The sequence below is a fragment of the Peromyscus californicus genome, unplaced genomic scaffold, assembly GCF_007827085.1.
Source record: "Peromyscus californicus insignis strain IS unplaced genomic scaffold, ASM782708v3 Scaffold_4__1_contigs__length_199733344, whole genome shotgun sequence".
NCBI classification, from domain to species: Eukaryota; Metazoa; Chordata; class Mammalia; order Rodentia; family Cricetidae; genus Peromyscus; species Peromyscus californicus.
In genome coordinates, this window is record NW_026294562.1 from 3,716,900 (window position 1) to 3,732,470 (window position 15,571).

Consider the following 15,571-nt stretch of genomic DNA (forward strand, 5'->3'; position numbering starts at 1 on the left):
CAAGGCCCTGAGAGAGGCAGGGGTGGTGGTTCCCACCATATCTCCCTGTAACTCTCCCACCTGGCCAGTGCAGAGGACAGATGGGTTATGGAGAATGACAATGACTACTGAAAGCTCCATCAAGTGTGGCTCCGACTGCAGCTGCTGTACCAGATGTGGCGTCCTTCCCTGAGCAGGTTAACACATCTCAGGTGTGGCATGCAGCCACTGATGTAGCAAATGCCTTTTTCTTGGTACCTGTCCACAAAAACCACCAGAAGAAATCTGCTTTCAGGTGGCAAGACCAACAGCATACCTTTACAGTTTTACTTCAAGGATATATTGACTCTTTTGCATGACATTATGTCCATTGAACTAAGTGAGCAGAAGGTAACAACCACTGTGAACTCATTGGTAACACATTTGTGCACCACTTCAGGGAAATACTTAGGAGTCCAATGATGCGGGTCATGCAGAGATATTCCTTCTAAAATGAAGGATAAGTTATTGCACCTGGGCCCTCACGCCACCAAAAATAACCACAACATTTAGTGGGCCCATCTGTGTTCTGGAGACAGCACATTCTTCACTTGTGGGTGTTACTCTGGTCATATGCCAAGTGACTCAGTAAGCTGCTAGCTTTGTGTGGGGCCTGGAATAGAGGATAGCTCTTCAACGAGGCCAGGCTTCCATGCAGCCTGCTCTACCATTTGGACCATGTCATCCAGCAGACACAATGGTACTTGAAGTGGCAGTGCTGCTTGAAGCCTTTGGCAGACCCCTACTGGTGAATTGCAGAAAAGATCTTTGGGGTTTTGAGCAAGGGTCTACCATCATCTGCAGACAACTATTTTCCTTTGGAAGGACAGTTCTTGGCCTGCTATTGGACCTTGAAGGAAACTGGACATTTGACAATGGGCCACCAAGTTACCACAACACCTGAGCTGCCCATCATGAGCTGAGTAATATCTATCCCATCCAGCCATAAAGCAGGGCGTGCATAGCAGCAACCATTAACATAGAAGTGGCACACACATGACCAGGCTCAAGCTGGGCCTAAAGGCACTTACACAAAGAAGCTGTCCAGATGCCTCTGGTTTCTACTCTCATTACAATGTCATCTGCACCAAGCATGTACCTATAGCCCTATAATCGCCTGACTGAGGAGGAGAAGACTGGGGTCTGGTTTACTGATGGTTCTGTACATTATCCAGGTACCACCCAGAAGTGCACAGCGGCAGCATTACAACCCCTTTGGGGGACAACCCTGAAAGACAATGTCGAAGGGAAATCTTCACAGTAGGCAGAACTTAAGCAGTGCACATTGTCATACATTTTGTTTGGAAGGAGAATCAGCCAGACCTGCAACTGTTCACTGATATGTGGGTGGCAGTCAATGGACTGGCTAGATGGTCAGGGACTTAGAAAAGGCATGATTGAAAAACTGGAGAAAAAGACATCTGGGAAAGGGATATGTAGACAGATTCCTCTAAATGGACGAAAGATGTGAAGATACTTGTGTCCCACGTAAATACTCATGAAAAGGTGACTTCAACAGAGAAAGAGTTCAGTAATCAAGTATATAGGAAGACATTCTTTGGACAGTAAGGCTCTCCTCAGACATCCCTGCCATTGCCCAGTGGGCCCATGAACAAACTGGCTGTGGTGGTACAGATGAGGGTTAAGCTCAACAACATGGACTCCCACTCAACAAGGCTGACCTGGTTACAGATCCTGCTGAGTGCCAGATCTGCCAACAGCAGAAACTACTACAGCCCCAGAGAGCCAGAGAGCCATTCCCAGGCTGAGCACCCAGTGACCAGGTGACAGGTTGACTATATTGGGTCACTACCTCTGTGGAAAGGGCAATGCTTTGTCCTTATTGGAGTAGATACTTATTCTGGTAATGGATTTGCCTTTCCTGCATCTAATGTTTCAGCCAAAACTACCATCCATGGACTTACAGAATGCCTGATCCACCGACATGGTATTACTCACCGTACTGCTTCTGACCAAGGAACTCACTTTACAACCAGAGAAGTGAAACAGTGGGCCCATCATCATGGACTCCACTGGTCTTACCACATTCCCCACCATCCGGAAGCAGCTGGCCTGACAAAAATATGGGATGGCCTTTTGAAGACACATTTACAGGGCCAATTAGGTGGCAGCAGCCTGGAGAGCTGGGATAGGATTCACCAAAAGGTGGTTTATGGTAGTTTCTCCCATAACCAAGATCCACAGGTCTAGAAATCAAGGGCTGGAAAAGGGAATGGTGTCACTACCACACCTAGTGAACCACTAGGAAAATCTTCGCTTCCTGTTCCCATGACCTTAAGTTCTGCTGGCTTACAAGTTTTGGTTTCAGACTGAGCTGAACTCCCACCAGGAGACATAACAAACATTCCATTGAACTGGAAGCTCAGACTTCCCCCGGGCTAGGTTGAGTTTCTGATGCCCTTAAAATAACAGGCTAAGAAAGGACTAACACTGTTAGAAGAGGTGACTGGTGGTTTGGATGAGGATGGCTCCCATGGGCTCATACATTTCAATGCTTGGTCACCAGAGAGTGGTGCTACTTCAAAGTGTTGGAGGTGTGACCTTGGAGGAAGTGTGTCACTGGGGGTGGGCTTCGCAGTCTCAAAAGCCCAGGCCAGGCCCAGAGTCTCTCTCTTGCTGCTGCCTGGGGATCCAAACAGAACTCTTAGCTATTTCTCCAGCACTATGTCTGCCAGAGTGCCACCATGCTGGACGAAACCTCAGAAACTATAAGCAAGTCACAATGAAATGCTTTCTTTTATAAGAGCTACAGTGGTCATGGTGTCTCTTCACAGGAATACAACAGTGACTGAGACAGTGACCGAGTCAGATTACCAAAAGGAAACTGGATTGCTTCTCCACGACAGAGGTGAGAAAGATTGTCTGGTGTGAAGAAGATCCTTTAGGGCATCTCTTGATACTCCCATGTCTAGTGATTAAAGCCATGGAAACTGTAACAACCTAATCCAGACAGGATGCCAAAGGGCACAGACCCTTGAGGAATGAAGGTATGGGTCACTCCCCCAGGAAAAGAGCCAAGACCTGCTGAGGTGCTTCTGAGTGGGGGAAATACAGAATGGGTAGAGAAGAAGGTAGTTACAAATATCAGTTAAAGCCATGCAAAAAGTTTCAAGATTATAACTGAGAGGAGTGTCTATGGCATTTTGTTAAGAATGTGTTTATACAGATATTTGTGTTTTCTTGATTTCTTTACAATCTAATGTAACATCATTTAAGAGAATATCAGTGATTGCCATGTTTAAGTTTGAGATGCTAAAAGAATGAGCCTCCAGGAGGATTGCTACCTATTTGAAAATTTATAATGCATTTGCTATTGTACAAGGGATAGTTACCTCATGTTACCAGTAATTATGACCTAATTACACATATAATGCATTTGCTATTGTACATGGGACAGGTAGAGCATGTTAGTTATGATTATTACCTAGTTATTCTTTTCATTTGGAAATTAAGTATGGCATAAGGAGACATTACTGTGTGTCGAGTTGGAATGAGGTAGATTTGGGATGGCTATTCTTGTTTGTCCACCTGAGAACATCTGGAATTATCTATAACCCAAGGCTGGGTATACTTGTTAGACATTTTTTTTCTTAATTAAATCAGTTGAAGTGGGAAGACCCACCTTTAATCCTGACCTTTTGAGGTAGGAAGATCCACACTTAATCTGGGCTTCTGCTGGCAGCATATATAGAGGACATGGAAGAGGAGAACTAAACAACCATGGGATTCTTTGACTTTCCTGGTAGGCAGCCATTGTTGAACTAGCTGGACCACATCCTGTAAGCCATTTTAATAAATCCCCTTTAGATAGATAGACAGACAGACAGACAGATGACAGATAGATAGATAGATAGATAGATAGATAGATAGATAGATAGATAGATTGATTGATTCTATAAGTTCTGTCCCCTAGAGAACCCTCATTAATATAGCAAATATTAACTCCAAGTAAATTAAATTAACTCCACTTCATACCTTCCACAAAAGAAAATAAAAATAATCATTTCATAGCATAGAAGAGGAGAAGGGAAGAATAAGAAGAAGAGGGAGGTGGATGAGATGGAGGAGGAAGACACCAGAGGAGGAAGGAAGGAAGGGGTGGCTGAGGGGGCAGCAGCAAGGACTGGCATACAGGCTGGAGGAGCACACCTACAATCCCAGCACTTGGGAGGTGGAGACACAGTGAGTTGTTCAAAATCATCCTCCTATACTAAAGAAATCCAAGGTCAGCATGGGCTAACTTGAGACTATGACCCAAGAAATTAGAGCATGGAGGACTTCAACTATATTCCATCTAAGAGAAAGTCATTTTAAACATAAAGGTACAAACAGGTTAAAAATAGATGGAATTGATATATTATTGTTCAAACAAAAGCAAAGGAGAACGAGAAGTTGCTATATTATCTGGCAAAACAGACCTTAGAGCAGAGAGTCACTATGAACTGTTCCGTTCTTCCAACTGAATTTGTAAGAACATGCCTCTGTCTCTGCTCAAGTATGAACTTAAACAGAGAACCCAAGTTCTAGAGAGAATGTTTCAATGCTGCTGCATTTCTTTACACTATAATATTCATTGAACAACATATCACATCCATGGGGACAATAAAAAAATGAAAAGACAACTACAGAATGAGAGAACTGTCTATCCTCGGGAGGGGCACTGTCCTATATATGAAGGTAGCCATGTGGCTCAGTACAAAGCATACAGTTAAATTTATTCCGGTTTTTCATTCCTGAAACAAGGTATCACTTTGCCTCACTATGGAGCCAGGCAGTCCAGACTCTGCCATCCTCCTGTCTCCACCTCCCAAGGCTGAGATTATAGACAAACATACCAAGCCAGATAACCAAACATTAAAAAGAAACAAATGAACATCTTCCTAAAGATACACCAATTGTCAACAAGTACATTAAATGGTGACCAGAACCACACATCATCAGTAAAACACAAACAATGAGATGTTGCCTCTCACCAAAGATGGCTGTCATTCAACAAGAAGAATTAAGTGCTTGGGAGTAAGTGGCTAAGGAAGACTTCAAGACTCCTGGTGGGATGCAGCCCAGGACCATTGTGCTACATAAGATGTAAAGTGTTACATAACTGCTTAATCAAAACTGGCAAAACATAAAAACAATATATATGTTCGACAGTTAATTATAAAATTGTATGTATAGCTTTATTGAAAGGATTAAGAAAAAATAAAGCTCTAATATATAATAGCAATATGTATGATATATACATACATAAAACAAAATGATTTCCCTTACTTAATAATGAACCAAACCTAGTTGATATTAAGAAGTATTGATAGCCCTGAGAGATGGCTCTGACCAGGAGTGAGCAGAAATAAGCCTTCCAGGGACTTAAACCATCTGTCTTGGCTGGCATGGTGGGATCGGGGATAAATAAAATTCCATTAAGCCTCATAGCTAAGAATTGTGCACTTTATGATAAAGACTGAAAGTATAAGTATAGTAGAAAGTGAGACACTCCTAAGAGAGCCCAAAATAACAGAACTACATTTCAGATTTCACTACACTACAATTGAGAATACAGAAATGAAAATGTGACATGTGAGTATCATAAATTTAAAGCAACCGCCCACTTATCACAATCAGAAAGAAAAGGACAAGAATGCTCTAGCTTACATTTCCACAGCACACAGAGCTACCTTTAACATCAATGGCTAACTCCAAGTGGTAATACTGAAAATATCGCCTCTTAGAACTTTAAAATGATTTTGATTCAGTATTAAACATGAAAAATTTCACTAAGATCAATTTTAACATTTACAAAACATAAAATTATATCTAGTCTGTTAACATAAAGAATAAACTTTGTTTTCCAGATTCTAAAACTAGAGCCTGTGAAGTTAGGAGTTTACTGACTGCCTGCTTTGTGTGCCTTACTAGCATTGGAGGTATCTGGGTTGTTTGTTTTAGATTAATTTAGGAGTTTTACTTCTGTAAGGTAAGAAAGTATTTTGAATTTTGATGAAACAATACAAAAAAGTTACAGCCTATGATCTTGTTTTCTTTTTTCTTCCCCACTCTCCTCCCCAGAGCCCCTTCCAAGTACTCTCCAAATCCTTCCATATTTGAAATATTTTTAAAAAGACATGATTCTTTATACTTTAGAAATTCTTTAGAAGAACTAAATTAAAAATCTATATAACTTGTTCTCTTTTTAAAAAGGAAAAAAAATGAAGACTTTGAAGTAAATCATTTGAAAAAACACAATATTTTTATTTTATGTGTAACAACTGAGAGTGTATTACAGCCCCTTCAATAAATGGGTATACATGCTTTAAAATATTTCTTGGGACTAATATAACAAACTTAATAAAGAATAAAAATTAGACTATGTATCACGATCTATATCAACTGTGTACCAAATGAGACTACTTTGAAAGAGTACGATATTTACACTCACTATACAAATGCTGGTTGACAACCAGAATAGACTACTAGTATATTCTCAAAAGAAAATCTAATTTAGAAAGTTAATTTCAAATAATTAAATATTCATGAACATTCTAAAGTAACTATGTAATTGGCTTAAAAATAAACCATAATTAGATAACCAAAAGTTGAAAAGCAGGAAATGATTAAAAATACAAGCATATCCATTTTAATTACTATGTAGTAAGCTACACAAAATAAGCCCTTATTTTTATTGAAATTTGATTAAAACAAGTGAAATCTGATCAGTACATATGTTGATCAACCTTAAATTTACATTTTGCCACTATCAAAATGCATGAATTACAATGGAGATATTTCTGGAATTTTCGAATGAATATAGAAATCTCCTTTGTAGAGTATAAAATGTAATTCTCCTACATTAGGTTTAAATGAATAAGTTTACTGAGCAATAATCTCTCATATGTTTAACATTAAGTATTTACGTCTATTCAAGTGTTAAATTACAAATGACAACTTTATCATTAAACACATGATTTTAAAAAAGACTCAATCCATCTATAAAACACAGAAATTAACATAAACAAAACATTCAAACCTTGTAATTGTGATGCATAAATTGGCAATTCTTACTATAGTTTCAATATCTAAAATGGTTTAAAACATAACACTCTAGAATGGGATTAGTATAAATGACTTGGTCAATAAACTAATGTGAATTCAATTTAGTCAAGAATAAAGGAATAAATAAATCCCAAATGTCAAAAAATATTTCATCAAAGTACAAATTAACAAATGGCACAAAAACATTTTAAAGATTTCCTAAAAATAAATCTGAAGACTTCAGTAGCCTACCAATAAGCACACTGAAAATGAAATGCAAGAGAAATATGACGGGTGCCTTGTTCAGCCATTATCAGAGAAGCTTCCTCCTGTAGCATATCTAGCTGTGGGTCTCTACATTTGTTCCCACGTGCTACAGGAACAAATGTAGAGACCCACAGCTAGATATTATGCTGAGAGTTGGAGACCTTAGAATGCCCAGACCTAAAAATGGATGTCTCCATCAAATCCTTCCCCGCAGGGCTCAGTGAACTTTGCAGGCAGAAAGAGTTTTATAGCCAGTGGACATGGAGGACACCAAGAAAACAAGAGCCTCCAACTAAATCAACATAATAAAGCACATACAGACACTGAGGCAGCGAGCTCAGGGCCTGCGTGGGTCCTCTGAGTGCAGCTATAGCTTCTAGTTCAGTGTTCCTAGGGGACTCCTGGGTGTGAGGCAGGTGGGTCTCTATTTCTTGTGCCTTCTCTTGGCTCTTTTCCTTCTGTTTGTTTGTTTAGTCCAATTCCAATGTGTTTGTTTTTGTTGTATCTTTCTATATTTCATTATTATCCCTTGGAAGCCTGCTTGTTTTCTAATAAGTCAGAAAGGGTGTGGATCTGGATGGGAGGGAGGAGAGAATAACTGGGAGGAGTAAAGAGGGTAAACTATAATTAGAATATAATATGAGCAAAAAAATCTATTTTCAATAAAAGAAAGTAAGATGAAATGTAATAGATACAGGATAAATGAGAAAACCAACTATGAGAGTCAGGGGTCCTAAAAGTGTAACTGCCAAGGATTGTTAGTCCTAAATCTTAAAGGAAAGATAAATTATACCCAGTATGCACTAAAAAACAATAGTAAAGATTATTGAAACACACATTATTTCAAATTGATTTATATGAAGGCATTCCCCATTAACTTAATAATCAGAAAACCCAAACATCATAGCTGTCTCAAGCTTCATGGCATCTTTCACAAGATAATACCTACTGAAAATGTTTAGCACACTCTAGTTGGTCTAACATTACTGGTATGTCTTTGTGGAGTCATTCACTCATCACAGATAATCACACATGATCCCTTACAAAGGGTCCGATGCCTTACTGCTCAAGCCAATGAATACACATATGCTATCTCTTTGGAAAAATCAGTATTCTTCCACCATGAGGATGTTCACCATCATTAGAAACAAATGTCATTATGCTTACCTGTATTTTAATAGGCCAGGAAAAGTTGCTGACATACACATAAAATGTGATATTAGGATTGCTTCTGAAGTTAAATTTTTCGTAGGAAAAGCTATCTCTGTATTCCTTTACATTTGTCTTAGAAACTATAGGAGTCTCTTCCCCAGATATTGTTCCTCCTAAAATATGAATATGAAAAAATTATAACTGATACTAGGAAACGGGATCTTTTATTAAGTCAAAACATATAGTGCAGCAAAGTCTTACAAATTGAAATCACAAGAACACCATCACCAGAACTGCCACACCAGCTGCTCTTCTCTGTGGAGGCTCGCATAGCACCTCTGCATACAAGTTTGCCAGAAATACAGTGTAACAGCTTCAGGATAAAATCCACATTAAAAATTCTACCATGCTGACTGTGAGACTTGACATTCTTCTGTAAAACTCGTGACCCCAGAGGCAGCATAATTTCTGGTTTACAAACCAAACCTTTGTCCCAGGAAGAAGGAAGCATTTCCCCACTACAGTGCCCCCAGCACTGAACACCCCCTGGACACATGGCTCCAGAAGGTGAAGTCATCCTGCTTACCACTTAAATTATAATCAAACCGTATTTGATCGTGTCTTAATCCAATTAAAAAATGAAAAAATCAATTTATTTGCCTTTCTACAAATTGAAACATCCTTACTTTTAAAAAACTAGAAAGAGGCCATTAATTTAAAACACTATGTAAATGTTCAATTAGTAAACACAATATTGGACACGCAGTAAATGCTCACTGAAATGAACCAAATGGAGCAGGGCATTTCAACTGCCTTAGCCAGACCTCCGCCTTGATGAACAGTAAAAACAATTAGAATTAGTATACTGAGTAACTAAATGCATTTTGCATGATCTATTACAAAAATAACTCATGTGCATTCTTAACATGTAGATTCTCTGAGCTCGTCAATTAACAGATGTGTTGAAAAATGACCTTACACATTGATAATTCAACATAACAATTTATCTTCCTCACAATTATGATTTCTTAAAAATTAATCACTTCAATCTGTGAACTTTATTATGGAAGACATGCTTATAAAAATTTATTTCCTCTTAGCCCGGATCCCAACCAGAAAGAATATATCTCTAAGACAGAAAATAATAGATTGTTGCTTTTATCAGTAAGTAGAGAAGAACACTTTTGTTTCATGTAAATATTGGGATAGATAATAAAATTTGTAACTTCAATAATGAAATGAATAATTGAAATCTCAATCTCTTTAGACACTAAAGAACTAATCTATCTTAATTAAAATCACAGAATTTCCTAACATTATCATTTTTAATGCTTAAGTGGTATATATTATTTGTTAGCCTTCTAATTTTAATTGAATAAGGAAATTATGGTATTAAGCTTTCAAGTTACTACTTCCTATTTTTATCAGTAAAAGCATAGGATGGGAAAAAATTGTATTTTTCTATTTATTTTAGAATAGTAAATCAGATCAGAACAACTTCCACGCATAAACACAGGTAGGAGAGATGACAGAAAATTCTTTTTACCTGTTGAGCCAACCGACCAGGTAATGTTGAGATTAAAGTTGTTGGAAGCATTAATCGAAATGTCCAAATTTTTGTTTGGCTATCAAGAAAAAAAATTAACGTTAAAAAGGTAGAAATGTGTTAAATACATATTAGTCAACTCGCTGATTTGATTTTGTTCATTAAATTTACAAAACTATATATGATATAAATAAACATTCAACTGAATAAATAAAGATAGTGTTTATGCTGTTTAATGAAAATTAAACTATGATAAACGCAAAGTTCCTCATTTATCTTCTCTAATAATTTGACTTTCTGCTTTTAGATAATTTCTAAGAAGAAATTTTAAGGACATTGTACTTTTAAGGGTAGCTGGCTATTATTATCATTAGTTCAAGATGTCTTCTTTTCCATTTGTTCAATCTTTGTCTTTACCCAGAGAAAGGGAGGGTCTACACAGAGGACTGACTCACTAACCTCTAAGAAGGGGTAGGTTTTTGTGTCTGTCACATGTGCCTGAGTGTTAAAACTATTACTGTTATGAAACAGCGTATGCAAGAGAAAGCATAAGCCCTTCTTTTCAAGTTTAGTCAACTCTTGATATTGTGTGCTTTGCTTTATTCTGGGTGGGGTGAAAATGAGAACAATTAAAAGTTCATAACAAAATGGTCGGTATAAGCATATAAAACTATCTTTCTTTTTTAGTTCATCCTCTACAAATTCAAAGTTTTGTTATTGGGGAAATATCTTAAATACTGTAACTAAAGCTCCAAGCCCACTCAGTGCCCACTCCGCTCTTTGTAGAGCTCTATGCAGCTACAATGCCACAGTCAATCTAGAAAACGATGACATCAGTGCTGTAGATTGCTAGTGGTGATGGGGGGGCTCACTAAGGCTGCATGGCACAGGTGCCCACTCTAGAAATGGTTCATATGAAAGCGCTAACTAGAGGGAACCTACAGTGAGATAAGACTGAAATCTGCCATAAAAAGTAAAAATGTGGGAAGTCTACAAATGATAAGACATCTACTTATTTTATTTTGCAGGATAAATTGAGAAGCTTTCAACAATAAGCTGTTTTAACTTTAGAGATAGTCCTGAGTGAATTGTTCTTAACTAAGAGGGATTACACAAGAAAATCTTGCAAGCATCCCTGGAGATGCTTCTCATGCAAGGGAGTATGTCTACCTTGTTTAGTTAAAAAAAAATGGACAAGATTTTCTTAAACTGACATGTTTTTAGATTTACTATTGGCAGGTAGTGAATACATTTGATCTTCATCAGCTTGTAGAATTACACAAATGTGAGTAGACATCTGTGTAACTCAGTGAAACATTAGATTGGGACAAAGGTCAATGAAAACCAATGATAAGCTTCACTGCAAATGAATGAGAGTTTGATATAACACGCCTTGAATTCCTGTGTTTCTTAAATTATCTTTTCATAAAATTTGGATGTCCTTGAGATTGAGATAATTGACAAGTTTATAACAGCATTCATGCTTATAATTATACACTTGAGATTCAGAAAATTCTTATTTACAAGTAAAACACAAGAATTCAAGGTAAAGAAGAATTTTCTGAATAAATAAGTATATGGATGTATAATTTAAACCAGGAGACTATCAATCAAAAATACAAACTTGTCAATTCTCTGAATCACAAGTAAATCCAAGTTTCATGAAAATTTAAGAGTTTCAGTAATTTCTACAGAATTCCTCCTATGTAATACTTCTGGGGAGTTAAATCACAGGAAAATGATAATAAAAAATGTGGATGCCTTGGTAGTGGCAGCACTCACTGTGGGAGACGACGCCTCCTTACCTGTTCTGGGTTTGCTATGAAGTTGATGGCGGTGTGATGGCGATCATCTTCCTGTAACAAGCTGAAGGTGAACTGGTAGTCAATCAGAAGACTATCTGTGGGGAGAGGAGAGTCCTGACATACACTCAAGAAAGGGCTTCATAAAAAACAGGAGTTGGGTGAAAATACACTGCACATAGTATTAAATTTATCATTAAATACTAGCAGCCTATTCAATTACAGAAAAATACAAATCTTTGTCATTAGCAGCAAAAACATATGATATAGAGGGCTAAATTTAATTTACCTTAAATTAAATAAATAACAATTAGACCACATAAGCTGTTTCCCTACCAACCTGTACAGAAAGAAATCAACTGCACAATTTTTCGGACAAACCAGATGCTCCATCTCTCCTCAGAATTTCAGAAATCACATTACTTATCTTTAGGGGGATTATGGAACACTAAGTAACTGGCATTTGAAACACAGACCTTACTGCCAATACCTTAATGTGCTATAAATTTTTCAACTGAGTGGAGTACAGAACAAAAAGATTACAATTTAACATGTTTTGAATTTACACAAATGGATATAATTTGAAAGTATCTTTTTATTTTGAATTATTGAACCATACCTATGGATCAAGAAAAAAAGTGTAAAAAAATGAGAGAAATGGGAATTTCAGCATATGAATGACTAATGTTGTAAAATAAGAAATTATAGCAAATTGACAAAAAGAAAGTATTCTGGTGAGTAAACCTAAATATTCATATAAAGGGTGATATATGAAATGTAAGTTCATAATATACATAATAACCAATAAATTAAAATAATCTAGTGTCTCTCATTTGATGAATGGTAAAATATGGTTTATTTAGGAGTATATTATTCAGACATAAAAAGAAATGAAGTACTGATATCTACACCATGAGAAATGAGTAAAATTAAAAAATATTACACTAAATTTTTCAAGGCTGTCACAAATGGCCACATATGTCATGACTTCATACATAGGATATATACACAGAGACAAGTCCACAAAATGGTATCTAAGATCTAAATGAAGGGGAATCGGGTGCAACCATTAAACTGCAGATGCCTTATCTGGAGAGGATGAAGACAACCTAAGATTAGGAAATGGTGGTGGTTAAATAACTTGGTGAATACACAATAAGCCTGCTGAGCTGTATGCACACTCTGACTATGACATCAAGGACAGCCCAAATACTTGTTACCAACTATAGACATCCAAGCTGTTCCCCATGTATGTGCACATATGTGTGCACGTGTGTGCGTGCGTGCGCACACACACACACTCACACACATTATTTGCAACGAAATACTAATAGTTTGTCAACTTGACACAAGCTAGGGTCAGCTGAGAAAAGGGAACCTCAATTAAGAAAATGCCTCCACCATACTGGAATGTAGGGCAAGTCCATGAGGGACATTCTTGACTAATACCTGATGTGAGGGGCCCATCCCACTGTGGGCAGTGCCATCTCCTCAGCTGGTGGTCCTGAGTTGTATAACCCAGCAGGCTGCAGAAGCCATGGATCCACCAAGCTAATGAGCAGCACTCTTCCATGGTCTCTGCTTCAATCCCTGCCTCCAGGTTCCTGCCCTTAGCGATGGACTAAAACTGTAAGCCGGAATTAACCCTCTCCTCCCCAAGTTGCTTTTGGTTCCGGTGTTTATCACAGCAATAGAAACACTACTCAGCACAGACACCAATCACTCTTACATAACAATAAAAGTCAAAAGACAGGATGGATAGCCATATTATTTATGGAAATGTATACTCAGTAATACTTTTCAAATTCAAATACAATGATAGTAATTTAAGGGGATAACAATATATAATATATTCATCTTTCACATTAAAAATATAAAATTGAATTTAAACTGTTCACACCTACACAGCAACTGAAAGTAAACAGAAATACATAAATGACCCGGAAGGACTAGAGAGACGGCTCAGAGGTTACAGCACTGTCGACTTTTGCAGAGGACCTGGGTTCGAGTCACAGCATTCACTGGAGGCTCATGACTTTCTGTAATCCTTGTTCTAGGAGAGCCCATGCCCTCTCTGGCCTCCAGGCACTGCACACAGATGGTACACAGACATACTTCAATGCAAAGCCTTGCATACACATAAAAATTGTTAAAGGAAATGGCACATAAAGAAAAGGCACAACAGGGAATAAATTATAGATTTAAACTTAGAAAGTACAGTTATATAAAGATTATTAAAAAGAAAAGCGTTATCTTGTTACATCTATAGCAAGACTGTTTGCTGAAGGTGATATAAAACAGCCACAGTAAAAACTAAAACAACAAACCACACCCATATAAACATCTACAGCTTTCATCTCAGGGAGTATTTTATGATATTGAGACCATGTCTAACCCAATACAAAAGATTAATAAACACTTTTAATTGTTATATACAGCTAGGTAGATCTTAATCTGTATATAGAGAAGCACTTGACTTTTTAATATTTATTAAGAAACTTGATAGTCATTATTATCATTTCATATAATCCATGTGAAGATGTTTATATTTTCTAATGATACTATCAATAAAATAAACAAAAGCACTTTATGGCTATAATGTATATAACCATAATTTATATTTCTAATAATTATGTTCTGGAGACCTTGGATCTGTTTAGACTATTAATAATTATAAAGATATATGTATATTAAATGTCTATTTCTATTATAATAATTTATATTGTAGTTTCATCGACTTTTTGATCCCCATATTAGGATTACCTCACTGCCTGTGTAATTCAGATATGAAGGAAGTACTGAAATATAGTGTACATCATATCAATGATAAAGGTTTGCCATGAATTGTGAAAACAATTTTAAACTAAAGACTTTAAAACAGGAGACATAAGTTCTGAATGTATATCAAAGCGCATATTTAAAAAGGATGGACCCAGAGCCAAGCACTGGGCCGAGCTCCTGGAGTTCAGCTGAAGAGAGGGAGGAGGGACCATGATAAGAAAACCACAGAGACGAGATGGCTGACCCGAGCTAGTGGGAGCTCATGGACTCTGGACTGGCAGCTGGGGAGCCTGCATGGGACTGAACTAGGCCCCCTGAATGTGGGTGACAGCTGTGTGGCTTGATCTGTTTGTGGGGCCCCTGACTGTGGGAACAAGACTTATCCCAAGTCATGAACTAGCTTTTTGGAGCTTATTCCCTATGGTGGGATACCTCACTCAACCTTGATGGGGGGGGGGGGGGTGTCGGTCCTGCCGCCACTTGATATTCCATGGGAGGCCTCACCCCCTATGAGGAGTAGATGGGGGGGGAAGGGGGGAGCAGAAGAAGGGGAGGGGGGAACTATGGTTGGTATGTAAAATGAAAAATTTTAAACAAATTAAAAACAAGTATAGATGTGCAAATAGAAATACTTTTTGGATTTACTGTTTCTTTTTTGTCATGTTCATGTTCATAGAAAAAAATGTCTACCAATAACACTCCAAAATGAAAATTTTAAAGAATATCACAGTCATGTGCTTTGTAGAATAATCCAAACAACAGTATGCCTCAAAAAACTATAAAAAGCTTGAAAAGAAATAAATAAAAAGTGAATGAACTGAAATAAAATTAAAATAGTTGACAGAACCTGACAAATATCATTAATAACTACTGATTCATACATAGATTCATTTAACTCATCATTAATCACAAAATATCAGATTGGAAAATCACCAGATCTATTCATATTCCACTTACA

General features: G+C 37.3%; 1 protein-coding gene across 9 annotated transcripts in view; it reads right to left on the bottom strand.

The window, feature by feature from the left end:
- Atrnl1 (attractin like 1) overlaps nt 1-15,571 on the bottom strand; it is a 604,076-nt gene that overhangs the window by 427,193 nt on the left and 161,312 nt on the right. For 8 of the 9 annotated variants that reach the window (XR_008213236.1, XM_052714295.1, XM_052714293.1 and 5 more), the window contains 3 exons: nt 11,836-11,930; nt 10,031-10,109; nt 8,500-8,657 (listed from right to left, as the gene is read on the bottom strand). Coding sequence is in view for 8 of the 9 variants with exons in the window: in XM_052714295.1 (XP_052570255.1) it covers nt 8,500-8,657; nt 10,031-10,109; nt 11,836-11,930 (332 nt within the window). In the remaining variant the exon portion in view is untranslated. Of the gene's footprint in view, nt 1-6,261; nt 7,931-8,499; nt 8,658-10,030; nt 10,110-11,835; nt 11,931-15,571 lie in introns of those variants that run through there. The other variant, XM_052714298.1, reaches the window with a different exon arrangement.